Below are 15,545 nucleotides of genomic sequence, written 5' to 3' on the forward strand. Positions count from 1 at the left end.
GGGGAAAATGTTGTTTAAATGAGGCATTTTAATTAATTTATTTCCCTGACGGCTTTTGAATTTAATCGCATGCCATTTGAATCTGGTTCCCATCTTTCCCATACCTGCATCCTATCACTTCCAGGATTTGTTTATTATTGACATGAACCATTAATGTTAGGTCTCTTGAATGCATTTGATTTCTTTCATTCTGTTCTATTTTCAGTTATTGCGGGATTCATGATCCAGCCTGCGTAGTTTATTGCAATACCAGCAAGAAATGGTTCTGTAATGGGCGTGGGAACACCTCTGGCAGGTGAGTTTGGAGTCTCGTCTAGGCTGCACTCTTGACTCCAATTGTGTGGTTTGAACTCTGGCCTTGTGAACTAAAATTTAGGCTAACTAAGCATTGGAGAGGTGATCCTTTCAACTATGAATCCTTGCTTAGCTTGATATACATGGTCCTGAGGGATTGGGGAATTGTGCAGTGGGAGATCCAAACCACTAAAGCTAGATTAGGCACCCATGTAGACTGATTGTTGTCTAACATTTCACAACACGTTGTCTAACAGTGAAAAGCAGAATTTATGATAAAGTATGTCGATAGATACTCTCATTTAGCTGGACTTTGTACCAACTAAATTTCCCTGGACTTAATAACTACGAACAACTAATGATCCCTCTGTTATCACTTGAGCTTGTTGGGTGTTTATCTTGCTGTGATAAACTGTAATCACATGTCACATGTTAACAATGCACTGTTTGCAACTTGAGTTTGACTTTTAAAACTTGCAATTCTAGTTCTCTTTTTATTATAAGGTTCTCTTTTCTCTTCTCTTTCCTGTTCTCTTTTTATTTATAAAGCCCCTGTCCCACTTAGGAAACCTGAACGGAAACCTCTGGAGACCTTGCGCCCCACCCAAGGTTTCCGTGAGGTTCCCGGAGGTTTTTGTCACTCTCCCTAATGGTCGAAAGTGGTTTCCGCGTAGTCGAGCTTCTTCTATGTTCCGGCGATTATTTCAAAAAATTCAAAACCGTCCTCGACTAAAAATAGGTTGCCGTTTTAAAAATCGGTGATTTTTTTTTTTAGTCGAAACCGGTTGCGATGCTAGTTGAAGGTGGTTACCGGAGGTTGCAGGTAGAGGAAGGTAAGACCTCCCTGGTGGAATAAAACTGGGTGGAAAAAAAGGTCTTACCTTCCACTACCTGCAACCTCCGGTAACCAGCTTCAACTAGCATCGCAACCGGCTTCGACAAAAAAATTACCGGTTTTTAAAAAGGCAACCTATTTTTAGTCGAGGCCGGTTTTGAATTTTTTGAAATAATCGCTGGAACATAGAAGAAGCAAGACTATGCGGAAACCACTTTCGACCATTAGGGAGAGTGACAAAAACCTCCGGGAACCTCACGGAAACCTTGGGTGGGGGCGCAAGGTCTCCAGAGGTTTCCGTTCAAGTTTCCTAAGTGGGACAGGGGCATAAGGAATAAGGTTCTTGCCACATTTTAATTGGACTGATTTCAATGTTCAGACAAGCTAATCCTTTATTTAATATTTTCATCCAGCATTGTGACTGCCATGAAATGGAGATTCCAGCATTTAAGGGTTAATCTGTTATAGGTCACCTATTATATTGCTGCGTTGCTTCTCCATGTTGGATGATAACTATTTTGTGGCAGATGGTGAGGGGAATGTAAGCTGTCAGAGCAGTGACTAATAAGAGTGGAGGAGGAGAATTGTACTAAGTGGTTACCTTTATTCTTGGAGTAAATTTGCACTCATCGAACAATATAAGAAAATTATGTTTATTTTATTCTCTGACGTGCCATGCAGCAGCCAAGCTTGCTGCAGTGGGATACTGATAGCATTGCAAGATTCACTGAATTCATTCTCTATCACAACGATTGTGTTCAACAAACTCTTTGAGACGAGGCTTCAGTGAATCTTCTAAACGTTGTTCATGATGCAATGCACATAAAATAATATTTGTGTATGTTGAATATTAAGGAAGATAGCGTTGGTGTAGGTTAGAGGCACCAAGGTTAAAGTACCATCATATTGAATGGTGGAACAAGACTTGGTGGAGCTCAATAGTTATTCCTTCCTTCTTCTGGGCCATTGTTGCACTGATAATGCTCCCACCCAAGATTTGAAAGCATAACCTTCTGTGACACTTCTGTGTCATACTTGGATACAGCTGTATGCTGGAGTGCCAGCTTTCAATGAAAGAATTGAAAGAAACCCATCCTCTTGTAACTAATCCCATACCACATTTGGAAGATGAGCAGAGGTGGTTTACTGACACCTTTGTTTGTAGAATGGTTGCGCTATAACCATAGGCCCTTGAGATTGTTGAAGTTGTGAAAGTTGCTCTGAATTAGTCTTTTTTTGTCTAGGTCTTCCAATTCTTTTTTTAAAATTTTATTTATTATATTAAGAAACACTTTGATCAGCTTGGAAACATTTGCCTTTAAATTCTGAAGTTTTATAACTGCCTTTTTGGTTTCATTCTATCATTCTTGTGTTGCAGCCATATTGTAAACCATCTGGTGAGAGCCAAGTGCAAGGAGGTGACTCTGCATAAAGATGGACCACTGGGAGAGACTGTGCTGGAGTGCTACAACTGTGGCTGCAGGAATGTGTTTCTCCTTGGTTTTATTCCTGCCAAGGCTGACTCTGTGGTGGTGCTACTGTGCAGGTGAGCGAGTGGGCTGAGGATACAAAAAAGCTGATAAAATTGCTCAGACTTAATTGTGATTCTACTCTGAACATTTAACTATCAGAAAAAATAATTACAATACAATGTAATTCTGTGCTTTAAATATGTTGTCCTCTTTGTACAGCCTGTCTATTTCCTGCACTTGGCATTTTGTCGAATGCCTTGCCTTCATTCATTTGACATTAAAACAGTTACATTATCTATCTGCTCTAAAGTTGGTCAAGTTTCCTGTCTTCCACAGACGTTTGAGGAAGGGACCAACCCGAAACATCTTCTGTTCATTTCCTCCACAGATTTTGCCTGACCCACTGAGTTCCTCCTACACTTTTTGCTTGTCTTATTTTAAACGTTGTTCAAATCTTGCATCAATTTGACGCTGTCCCATCTACTCGCGATTTATGGCTCAACATTCCCCACATTTCATTTAAAATCCCTTCCTTGTCCATAATCTCTTTACATTACAGAGTTGTGAGTCTGGAATTCTCTGCCTTGGAGGGTGGTGGAGGGTTCTCTGGATACTTTCAAAGAGAGCTAGATAGGGCTCTTAAAGCTAGCAGAGTCAGGGGATATGGGAAGAAGGCAGGAACGGGGTTATTGATTGGGGATGATCAGCCATGATCACATTGAATGGTGGTGCTGGCTCGAAGGGCCGAATGGCCTAATCCTGCACCTATTGTCTATAACCACCAGCACTCCTCCCCTTTGCCCCATTAATGCTTGCACTCTGGCCTTGGGGCACCTCAAAATTCACAACTTGGAGTGATCCTTTAGTCAATTCTATCTGAATCACACTTTTAACACCAGTCAATTCTATTGGTCTTCTTTCCGTATTTCCCAAAATGTTTGGGATTGCTGCTTTGTCAAGTTAAGAATATTTTTCTCTGCAATATTTGTCTCTGCAACACTTGCAAGTGCAAGGAGATGATTGCATAAGGTGACTCTGAGCCTGCATGTAGTCTAACTAATGAGCCTGTGACTGAAAGTACCCCTCCTCCCACCACCAGATTTAATGGTAATGTGATCCATGACTCGGGTTTGGCCTTGTCTATCATTACTCCTTTATGAGCGGGCTCCAAATGTATTTCTGTTTGTGGTGGAAATTGAGTTATAACTGGTAGGAGGTGGAAATGCAAACACATAACCTTGCACTTTGAGTATTGAGAATATCTCATTTCCCAACACCCAAGATGTAAGGTTATTTTTCACATTTGTAAACTAAAATTATAATTAGGAACTTGTGCTTTAATTTGTATAATAACATGAAGCCCAGAAAATAATGTGGTGTTGAGTACCCAAGCTATTTGTTTCCTGTGGAGCTTTGAAGTTGCTGTGGTACTGGGAGATGCTTTAATTGAACTAATTTGCACAAAAAGAGCTATTGAAGCAATAGTTAAGGAATGATGCAGTCTTAATGTTTGTCGAAACGCACTCACCAAAATAATGAGACAAATTAGGGTGTAGTAAATTACTTGGCTTGCCATGATTGAACTCTGTTTTGCTTCAGCTAACCGTTTCCTGAAGAATTGTCTTAAATTTTGTTCTCATTGTTCAGTGCCTTGGGAAAAGAGCAGAAACAATATTGTTAAATGTTGTACTCATTTGCTTTCCATCTACAGGCAACCGTGTGCTAGTCAGAGCAGCCTGAAGGACATCAACTGGGACAGTTCACAGTGGCAGCCATTAATCCAGGATCGTTGCTTTCTGTCCTGGCTAGTGAAGATTCCTTCAGAGCAGGAGCAACTGCGAGCCCGTCAGATCACAGCGCAGCAGATCAACAAGCTGGAGGAACTCTGGAAGGTAGACAGTGTGTAACGTGGCATTTGGTACAATGAACGCCAGTCTGGCAGTCAAAAAATAACGTAATAATTGGAAAGAGTACATCAAGATGAAAGGTTAATTGGACATGCATCTGGTCTTTAGTGCACAAATTAGGAAAGAATGTTCAATTCCATTTCAACAATGCATTAGACACTGATACAAGCTAGGGGGTGTAGTCCAGAATCAGTGTCTGGGTGGGCATAGGGATTATTAATATGTCATTGAAATCTACAAGAAAAATATCCAATTCATTTCAGGATGGAGAGATATAATAGGCATTGGGTATAGTTTCCCTGCACTGTAATATGTATTTGTATCCATTTACCCAAAGCATCGACTATGACTTTAGTTTGTCTTTGGAAGTTCCAGTTTGGTTAGAAATTGTCACACCAGAATCTATAAAATAGCATGGGTGATGCTTTAAACACTGACTACACCTTTCAATGTTTGTATAATGGGATATCTGTGTTTAGGATAATCCATCTGCTACCCTTGAGGATTTGGAGAAACCTGGAGTAGATGAGGAACCCCAGCATGTCCTCCTCCGGTATGAAGATGCTTATCAATACCAGAACATCTTTGGGCCACTGGTCAAGCTGGAGGCTGATTATGACAAAAAGTTGAAAGAATCACAGGTATTGTACAGCAGAAATCTCTGCCTAAAAGAGGCAGTCTTTTTACATATTTTCTGTACTATCAGCATTATTAATTTCAGCCCTATCGCTAGTAACTGAAAGGGGCTGTCTCTCTGGTACTAAGTATACATTGTCAAAGGATCACTTAAGCTGGTGGGACTCTGATTTGCTTTTTGCTGACTACTAATCTAGCTTGGCAAGGAAGCAATGGTTTTATTATAACAGATCGCTGTACATGCATCATTAGAGTGGCATGGGCAGGTACACCACCAATATTTATGGAATTGCTGGCCTGAGGACATGAGGATAAAAATTGTGTGCTGCTGCAAAACTGCTTAGACCATTCCACTTAACTGTAGACATAAAGTCTGGGAAATTGTGTAGTGTGTATTTATCAAAATGGTACCTGCACTCCAAATGTTCTTTGACAAAAGCGACAACATTTTCTGCTGCATTCACTATAAACGTTAGTGGATTTATATATTTCCAGATGTATTTGAATGTGTGGCTCATAGTTTCCCTTTTTATTTATTTCAAATGAAGTGATCTTCTCATCATTAGCACAATTACCTCACTCTTTGAATTTTTAAGTGAGTTCAGTTATGTTTCTGACTTCAGACTCAAGACAACATCACAGTCAGATGGGACTTGGGTCTAAACAAGAAAAGGATTGCATACTTTACCCTACCCAAAACTGATTCTGGTAAGTGACCTGATTAGTATTGGTACTTTCAGATAAATAGGAACTGGCCACTGTAAGCATTTGTATTTTGAATTCATTGCATCTTTTGTAGGGGGCTCTAGTGTCAAACAGGCAAAACTTCTGTATATGCCAGGGAGTAGTGAGGAAAATGGGAAATGCCGGATGTTGTGCAACATTGGCTACAGGGGTGTTGTAACCCTTGCATTGTAGCGGCAATACTCGTATGTGGGCAGCCATTTGCTCTTGATAAGCTAGTAATACCCAAGCCAGGTGTTCCTATAAATTGGTCAATCTGGATATTTTGAAGCTTACAGATTTACAGAATTGGACATCTGTATCTGTTAAGATAAAACTTTATGACAATGTGGGAAATTAACAATTCTTAACACTATAGATTATTGTCATCTATGATCCAGTAGTGGAACAACAAAGAACAAACAAGAATCTATCAATCTATACTTTTCTTGTTTAAGAAGGAACTGCAGATGCTGGAAAATCGAAGGCACACAAAAAAGCTGGAGAAACTCAGCAGGTGCAGCAGCATCTATGGAGCGAAGGAAATATGAGTCTTGGTTAAGATGGAGAACAATATTTAGTTGGCTTCCTCTTTGTCCCGATTTCCTTGTTAGAAATCTAGATTTTAAGAGTAGTATGCTTCTGTGGTTGGGCAATTATTCAAACTAATTTTGGATTCCCACACAACTTGTGGGAATGTGCTTGAGGGTGTCTAGATCAACGCCTTATCAACATTTTTTTTTAAGGTTGGGGATAATTTGCAGTCATTTTAGCCGCTTTTAAACAGACGTCTAAAAGTGGATCAGTTAGAGCAGCCAGCAAATGCTGCAAATGAATTTTAGTGGTGTGCTGCACTCTTGTGTACTATGAGCATCTAACACCCATCACTCTTATTCTTCAGACATGCGGCTCATGCAAGGAGATGAGATTTGTTTGCGCTACAAAGGTGACCTTGCACCTCTGTGGAAAGGAATTGGACACGTGATTAAAGTCCCGGACAGTATCCTTTGTATCTTACAAATTTAACCTATGGTTGTTGTAGAGCTGAAGTCTCCGCGATATTGTTTATATATGAATGATAAGGATTGCCTCTAATATCTGTCTCAATCCAGCACTGCTCTTATCAGTGCTATATTATCAGATGTGTCAACTTTTAGATGAGACGTGCTTATCTCTGTCAAAATCTCGTGGACTAAAAGTCCTGTGGTGCTTTCAAGATTTGTTCACCGAATGTGGTATTCAATAATGTAGGAAGTCAGATAAATACATCTACGCAGTCTGACAAGCCCTTTGGACAGGAGGGGACGGGGAGAAGCAGAATCAGAATTGTGGTACGAGGATGTGAAAAGGGATAAGCAAATCTTCAAAGAAGTCAAATGTGGACAACTCCAATATCTTCGTTCTGTGCAGTGCCATTTCCGGAATTAAGAACTGTGGTATTCTCCCTTGTTTTCTAAACTAATATCCGTAAAACAGATCAAAGTATAATATGTCACTGTTTTTGACACCTTGTTGCACAATTTGGCTGCTGCAATGTCTTACATTACACATCAAACTTTTAAGCACTACTTCATTGGCTATATTTTGGGATGTCTGTTGATTGTGAAAGGCTTGCTGGCATCTACAAATTTGGCTGCAAGGCACAGTGGGGATAGATTCAGTTACTCTTGAGGTCCTTTTTATCCCAAGTTTCAATTGAAATTGCAACACAACGTGCCTGCCTATGCCTCTTATCTAAGAGTTGATCATTGATAACTTTTTAACCTAATACCCATTTCCAGATCGCTTATTTTCTTACTGAACAATTTGTTGTATTGATGTATTTGTTGCATTCTCTCCAACTGTCCTCTGTCTTTTATAAGGAAAAGTAAATTCAAATGTTTGTTCTCGGTCTTAAAAGTCACAACATTTAATGACTTGATTCCTGACATTTTTCATTGATTGCTGGAAACAATTGAAAAAAAAGTCCAATTTTTCCACATCTTCTATTGTCCTGCTAACAATGGTAAACTTGCATTTCTTTTACTAAAACTGCACAAGGTACCCCCCCTCCTGTGGCTCGGTGGTTTGATACCGATTCAAAATGCAATGCACCTAGCACTCACTCCCAAGGAACCCCAGTTCCCCAACTTCCGATTTTGTCTCAAAGTTGCTGCTTTCCTTTTGATCCCATGGTTTATTTTTAAACTTCTAAGCAATTTCACCTTTTTTCACGAAATGCCTTACTAACTCACTGAATCCAACACACTACTTTTTTGATATTCCTTGTCTCCATCTGAAATAATTCATTCAAGTTAGTCGGGTGTGAAATTCCCTGACATCCATATAGACACCTTGACTAATTGCTGCCTATTTTTGGACTAATTGACCTGCGATTGTCTGGTTTATCCCTTTTGTCCTGCCCGTAGCCGTTTTTAAATGATACAAGTAAATTATGATCATGACACTAAAGTAACCTGTCGATACCACCTGCCAAGCTTCAATTGCTAAGTTTTGTCCAGTAATGCCCTCATCTGTATTTTATGAATTTTACATCTGTATTTTTAATGTCAGAGTAGCTGAAATCCCTTTACCTTTACTGCTACACTTTAGCATCAGTCAGATGTTCCTTCATATTTACTATCTCTTGTTTCAGAGCCAATAATATGCTCCCAGCGGTGTGCCCCTCATTTGAACCAATGCAACCTTATTGGCTTATCGTTATAGCATTTGATCCTTTGTCGCTAACTTTCTTAACCACTTGAGACCCCATCACGTTTTTATTCCACTCTGTCTGGTCCGAAACCCCTGTTACAATTTAGACTTGTATTTTTATGCTGCATTAATTTTGTTTCAGTAATACCTGGACTACAACTCTTCCGGTGTGTGACTGCCTTTTTAGTTCATTAACAAGTAATCGCATTCCATTATCATTTAGTTTTCACCCCGTTGCACCTGATTCCAAAAGTCACTATTACATTTTGTGCTGCTTATTTCTGATTCATTTGCTTTCGGGTTCCCATACTTCTGTCAAACAATTCCATGAATATGCACTTCTAAGTTGTGCGATTTAGGTCATTTCAAAATGGGAGAACAGCTGCAGGCTGTACGAGGGTGATATTATTTGGCCTGACCATGTCAGGCTGTGAATTGTCTCTAACTTACCAATGCAGATTATGGGGATGAGATCGCAATTGAGCTCCGCAGCAGCGTTGGAGCTCCCGTTGAAGTTACTCACAACTTCCAAGTGGATTTTGTCTGGAAATCAACTTCATTTGATAGGTAAGTTGCCAGTTTACTTGCATTTGCCCTTAAACCGAGCCCACTCCATCACTTGTAACAAGTACGTGTATGGTGTCACAAATTATTCCAGGCAGTTGCAGTGGTAAAATTGGTGTGATGGATATTTTAACCAATGGTTTGATTTTTGTAGAGAACTGTAAACTTTTTTTCTTTTAAAAACTAAATGGGCTGTACAGTGAAAGACGATGCAAGAATCAAAAGATACTGGATCAGGATAGCCTTTAGCTGTGGGCATGCTGCCCGTGAAACCGAGTTCTGCTTTGTGTAATGGAGTTAGCAGCTGGTATTGTTGCACTTGATCCCAGTGGTGCAAATGTAAAAATGTTAATCTGTTGGAGGCAACATTTGAAGATATACTTTGAAGTGGGCACATTGTACTTTGTGGTGTGAGCATTTTTATTGTATGGTAATGAGAGTTCACTGTTCAAGATGCAGTATCTCATTGTGCAAAAGAATCAAAGAATTTTAACAGCACCGAAGGATGTCATCTGCTGAAGTGTCGAATGTTCTGGCTTCAGAAACAAATGCTACAAATTAATCCAACAATAGCCCCACAGAAACCAAACTCTACCTGCGTTTTGGTTTGCGATTCTTTACAAGATCTGTCTTTGAGATGTTTGACATGGACATGATAAATTGGACGGTCTTTTTGTTTGCTCTTAATTTCTCTGTAATGTCTATTTTATTAAATCTTCGGTGACTAATTAGTAATTAGAAAATGATGCATACCTTTTCTGGCATCCCCTTAATCAGATACAAACTACCCACTGGATTAAAAATTTGCCCCTGAGGTACCTTTTAAATATCTCCCCTTTAAGCCTTTGCCGTCTTGTTTTAGAATCTTCTGCTCTGGAAAAAAGACTGTGTTCACTTTATCCATGTCAGTTGTGATATTGTACATTTCAATTAGGTCACCCTTCATCTACCTATGCTCCAAATGAAAATGTCACAGCTATCCAACCTCCTTATAACTCAACCATAAGCCCAGGTAACATCCTTGTGAATTCTTGTCTGCACCCTTTCCAACTTATTGACATCCTTCCTATTGCTGGCTGAACAGAACCGCATACAGTACTCCAAGATTGGTCCCGTCACTGTCTTATACAGGGTCACTGTGATGTTGCAACATTTGGACTTAATGCCCTTCCCTGTGAAGGTGAGCGTGCTGTTGTGATGTGATGAATGAGAAGTCGTGTTGTCACCTGCTTTGTACAGTTAACTAAATAATCATTTGCTTTTTGCCCATTATAGAATGCAGAGTGCACTGAAAACCTTTGCAGTGGATGAGACCTCTGTGTCTGGCTACATTTACCACAAGTTGCTTGGCCACGAAGTGGAAGATGTAATTATTAAATGCCAGCTGCCCAAACGCTTCACTGCTCATGGTCTGCCGGACCTCAATCACTCACAGGTAGGCACCTGGAGTACTTTTTCTTTTAACAGTGCATTTGACTTGTTAATTCCTTCTCATTAAAGGAAACTTGTATATAATTGCTGCTCTCGATCGGACTTGTTGCAGATCCCATATGTTAACGTGGTCTGATTGTAAAGTGTACGGTACGCTGCTAGGGCCAGTTTCACGCTCAGCTGGAAATGAAAAGCAGTTCCATAACCCGTCCGTCATAAACATGCTGCACGTGCATTGTCATTGTATTGCAATGCCAGCTATCCAATATTCTTAAATCTCATGGTGCAGCCTCCTTTACACTTGCAGAAAGTTCCAGAATAAAAGAGAAATCGCCCCATTTTGCCATGACTGGCAGGTGGGATTGAGGCAAATACAAAGGAAATCAAACGTATGTTTTTATTCTGTGTGTGCACAATAAAACAAGCTGCCAGTCACCATCGGGCAATGTTCACCTCCTGTCATTTAATTTTATTACTGGGAGGAGTGGATACCTGCTTCGTGTCTGCCTGTAACCTTTCAATACCTGGTATATGTTTGTACAGTAGTGCAAACTCTCTGATTTCTGATCAGTTTAAGCATCAATGTGTGCCTATTGAAACTTGAGCAACAGGAGCAGGCAATGACACGAGATCATGTGGCTGGTGACAGCGAGACAGTGTGAATTCAGCAGTTTTCCAATCTGCTCCTCATTGCTGGTTTTATCTTTTTAATTTTCTTGTATGAGAGTCTGGCCTTTATAAAGAGCAGTGCAGTTTTGCAATGAGTGACTCACTGCAGTGGCATATGTCTGGCTGTATGAATGTTTAAATCCATTTAAACTCTGGTTACAACAGAACATTGTTTGATGCTTTTAATCATATATAAATACTGCAACACCTGAAATTCTGCTCAAATGAACTGTGAAACACTTTGTAACTACAAACTAAATGCTGCTGTTTGAATTGTGGCAGCTTATGTGCTGAAAGTGGAGTGCAAGTAGTGCAGTGAGTTGCACTAGGCAAAGCTACAACATGACTGATGAAAGATGATCTCTGAGACGCTTTTTAAACTTTCCAACAGGTCTATGCTGTAAAGACTGTTCTCCAGCGTCCACTCAGTCTGATTCAAGGCCCACCTGGAACTGGCAAAACTGTCACCTCTGCTACTATAGTCTACCACTTGGCCAGACAGGGCAATGGGTAAGTAGTTCATGCTTTTGGCAACTTTGGGGGGGGGGGGAGGGGGGGAATTGTGATACAGTATATATAGTTTCCAATTTAGTCAAGACAGGTTTAGGTTCTGTGCTAATCACCACGTGGAGATGACTAAAGATTTGTCTATTCTTGACTGTACTTTATCTTCCTCAACATTTGTGGCATTTGATAGATCATCCTCTCTTCACTCTCACCCACTGCAGTTGTAGAACAGGTAGTGCTGCTGCAGAACAGTTCCAGAATGCAGATTGGATCCTGATTTCTGATTATGTAATCTAGAAATTAATTCAATTTCCCTCCCCAAACCCTTGCACTTGCTGGACTGAGCTATGTAAATTGTGGGTTATTTGAATGTTCAGTTTGTTTAAAGACACAGCATGGAAACAGGCCCTTTGGCCCACCAGGTCCAAGGCGACCATTGGTCATCTATTTACACGGGTTCTATGCTGTCCCACTTTCTCATTCATTCCCTAGGTGCCAGTAGCGATTTAGAGGATAATTAACCTACAAACACACATGTCTTTAGGATGTGGGATGAAACCGGAGACCCAGAGGAAACTCGCGCAGGGAGAACATGCAAATTCTACACAGAGCATCCAAAGTCAGGATCAAACCCGGATCTCTGGCGCTGTTAGGCAGTGGGTCTACCAGTTGCACCACTATGCCACCCTTGTGTGTTTTATTAAACAAAAGATAGATTGTTCCCATGTACCATCAACTCTCTTCCCCCCCCCCCCCCCCCCCCCCTCCGCTCTACTCATTCTATACTCATGATTGTGTAGTCGGACATAGTGCGAACTCCATTTTCAAGTTTGCCGACGACACCACCGTTGTGGGACGAATTGCAGATGGTGATGAGCCGGAGTATAGAAGTGAGATCGACCAACTGACCACATGGTGCCAGCACAACAACCCGGCTCACAATATTAGCAAAACCAAAGAACTGATTGTGGACTTTGGAAGAGGAAGGTTGAGGACCCACAATCCTATTTACATCAATGGGACGATGGTGGAGAGAGTCAAACTTCAAATTCCTGGGCGTGCATATTTCCGACCATCTTTCCTGGACCCAGCACACCAATCATAAAGAAAGCACATCAGCCCCTCTACTTCCTGAGAAGATTACAGAGATTTGGTATGTCAAAGAGGATTCTCATGAACTTCTACAGGTGCACAGTAGAGAGCATAGTGACTGGTTGCATCGTGGCCTGGTTCGGCAACTTGAACGTCCAGGAGCGGAAAAGACTGCAAAAAAGTTGTAAATACTTCCCAGGCCATCACCGGCTCTGATCTCTCCATCATCGAAGGGATCTATCATAGTCACTGCCTCCTAAAGGCAGCCAACATCATCAAAGACCCACACCATCCTGGCCACACATTCATCTCACCATTGCCATCGGGAAGAAGGTACAGAAGCCTGAGAACTGTAACGTCCAGGTTCAGGAGCAGCTTCTCCCTACTGCCATCAGGATATGAAACACTACAACCTCATAAGCTATGAACTACACTAGACTATTATTATTATTATTGGACTGTTATTGTTTGTATTTTTTCTGAGTTTTTGTTATGATTACATATTCTGTTGTGCTGCAGCAAGTAAGAATTTAATTGTTCTATATGGGACATATGACAATAAAATACTCTTGACTCCTGACCCGCTCAACTCTGCTCAAGTAATTTGACTGTTAATAGAATGTGTGAACATAAGCTTTGGATGTCTTACAGAAAAAGAGATAGAGAACCAGAGACACTTTGGGAGGCAATTTCTGAGGTTAGGATAGCCACAACCATCAATAGTGGTGCAATGAAATTCACAGTTGCACAAGGAGCCGGGTTTGACATTGTCATTTTGTTTGCACTTGTGATATTGGTGTTGGTTTATTATTGTTATATGTACCAAGATAAAGTGAAGAACTTTGTGCATGCTATGCCAGTCAAAGCACCTATACATGAGTGCTGTCAAGTCATACACGAGTGCAAAAAGGAAAAATATCCGAGTGCAGAATATAGTGTTGCAGCATTATAGCATTACAATGGCAGACAAGAGGTTCAAAGTCACAGTGGGCTAAGTTGAAGATGGGGACGCACCCTAGTTTATTGGAGTTCAGTATAGTAGTCTGTGCGTGCTTTCAAGCCTTTGTACCTTCTACCCAACTGGAGAGAAGAGAAACGGGAATGAACAGGTGAAAACGGTCTTTGATTGTGTGGGCTCCTTTCCCAAGACAGCATGAATTGATGGTGGAGAGACTGGTCTGTGTGATGGACTGGGAACTCCTTCACAGGGTAGAGCTGTTGCCAAACCAAGCTGTGATGCATCCCGATAGGATGCTTTCTATGGTGTATCGGTAGGATTTGGTAAGAGTTGTGGAGGCGTGCCAAACTTCCTTAATCTTCCCTGTTTTCACACTTGTGTATTGCTTTCACTATTTATCGTGCTTTGCTCATGCAGTTAAGAATTGTGATCCATGTTCTTCCCAACGACAATTGGTCAGGTTCTAAAACTTGAATATAAATATATAAAAACTTCAGCTGACAAAAAGGATTAAATTGCTCATGAAAGCATCTAATGTTGCCATGGACATATTTTACTTGAGGAAACTGGGTTTAGTGTTGTCATTTAAGTTTTTATTCAATTAGTGTGGCTTGAATTTCTTCCTAGATGCACTAATGCTGTAGATACAGCTGGTTGACCTAGTGCTGCAGGGCTTTAACGCGCTTCTCTTTTCTCGTAGCCCTGTTCTGGTGTGTGCTCCAAGTAACATCGCGGTAGACCAGTTGACCGAGAAGATCCACCACACAGGTCTGAAGGTGGTGCGGCTGTGCGCCAAGAGTCGCGAGGCCATTGATTCACCAGTCTCGTTCTTGGCTTTACACAACCAGATCCGTAACATGGACAGGTGAGAAGCAACTGTTGCTTGCCGGTTCTGTAAACTGTTCTGTGTGTTGAGATCGTTGCTGTCTTGTAATGTGAGATGAAGTACCCTGGGTGGACAGCACTTGCTAATTGTGCAGTCTGCCTTTATACGTCTGTGCTCCAGAATACATCGCAAGTAAAGTATTTTCATCCTTTGGTTTGTGAATTGTACGTGGCCAACTAGTTTGTGGATTGCAGATGTCATTGACAGGCACTTTTACTGTTTACAGCTGGTTTTAATCAAGTGATATTTGTATTGAGATTAATTCATGGCTGAACGCTAATAACTCTTTGATCATATTTTCTACTCTTGGGCATGCTTTAGTGTACTGTTTTGTGAATGCTGAATGCACAAAAGCCACATGGGATCCCAATATATTATTCCTTTCATTTCAAAGCTCAAACAATAGACTGCTATAGCTGGTAACCAAAGCCAGTTAGTAAATGGCTGGTTTGTGTTCACACTCTGAAAATCCGTTGTCTCTCCAGTTACTTCAACTGGTGTAGCTTTAAGACGATATTTGAAATGTCTCAGTCCTTTCTTTGCCCAGTACGGCGCCAGTTTGCTTGGTGATAATAAGTTCCGAGAGCACTGTGTAATGTTTAAAAATTGTTTAGAACTGTTCATTCCTGACCTGCATGGTTTAAGTTCTAGTACTCAGATTAAGTGAGTTTAGGCACATGGTCTAAAGCAACATCATTTGTTGCAGTGAGGAATGCTATTCTGGAAAACAAGTGATCCTGGTTTCTGTAAGAATAGAAGGATGGCATAGTTATCTGCTCCTCCGAGGCCCTCGGTAACTCAAATAGCTAAACAGCTTCCCCATGTGCATCAGCGTTTTATGCTTGGAACTTGGAAAGTGGCTCGCCTCTCTGGCTTG

General features: G+C 40.8%; 1 protein-coding gene across 3 annotated transcripts in view; it reads left to right on the forward strand.

Annotated features, from left to right (window-relative positions):
• The window catches only part of upf1 (UPF1 RNA helicase and ATPase), a 51,230-nt gene that overhangs the window by 23,960 nt on the left and 11,725 nt on the right, over positions 1-15,545 (forward strand). The window contains exons 3-12 of one of the 3 annotated variants that reach the window (XM_033047004.1): positions 206-295; positions 2,508-2,675; positions 4,313-4,493; positions 4,988-5,149; positions 5,768-5,852; positions 6,769-6,867; positions 9,017-9,128; positions 10,401-10,560; positions 11,617-11,735; positions 14,483-14,647. In XM_033047004.1, the coding sequence (XP_032902895.1) occupies positions 206-295; positions 2,508-2,675; positions 4,313-4,493; positions 4,988-5,149; positions 5,768-5,852; positions 6,769-6,867; positions 9,017-9,128; positions 10,401-10,560; positions 11,617-11,735; positions 14,483-14,647 (1,341 nt within the window). Of the gene's footprint in view, positions 1-205; positions 296-2,507; positions 2,676-4,312; positions 4,494-4,987; positions 5,150-5,767; positions 5,853-6,768; positions 6,877-9,016; positions 9,129-10,400; positions 10,561-11,616; positions 11,736-14,482; positions 14,648-15,545 lie in introns of all 3 variants that reach the window. The other 2 variants (XM_033047003.1, XM_033047006.1) reach the window with 2 other exon arrangements.

The sequence above is a fragment of the Amblyraja radiata genome, chromosome 29, assembly GCF_010909765.2.
Source record: "Amblyraja radiata isolate CabotCenter1 chromosome 29, sAmbRad1.1.pri, whole genome shotgun sequence".
Taxonomy (NCBI): Eukaryota; Metazoa; Chordata; class Chondrichthyes; order Rajiformes; family Rajidae; genus Amblyraja; species Amblyraja radiata.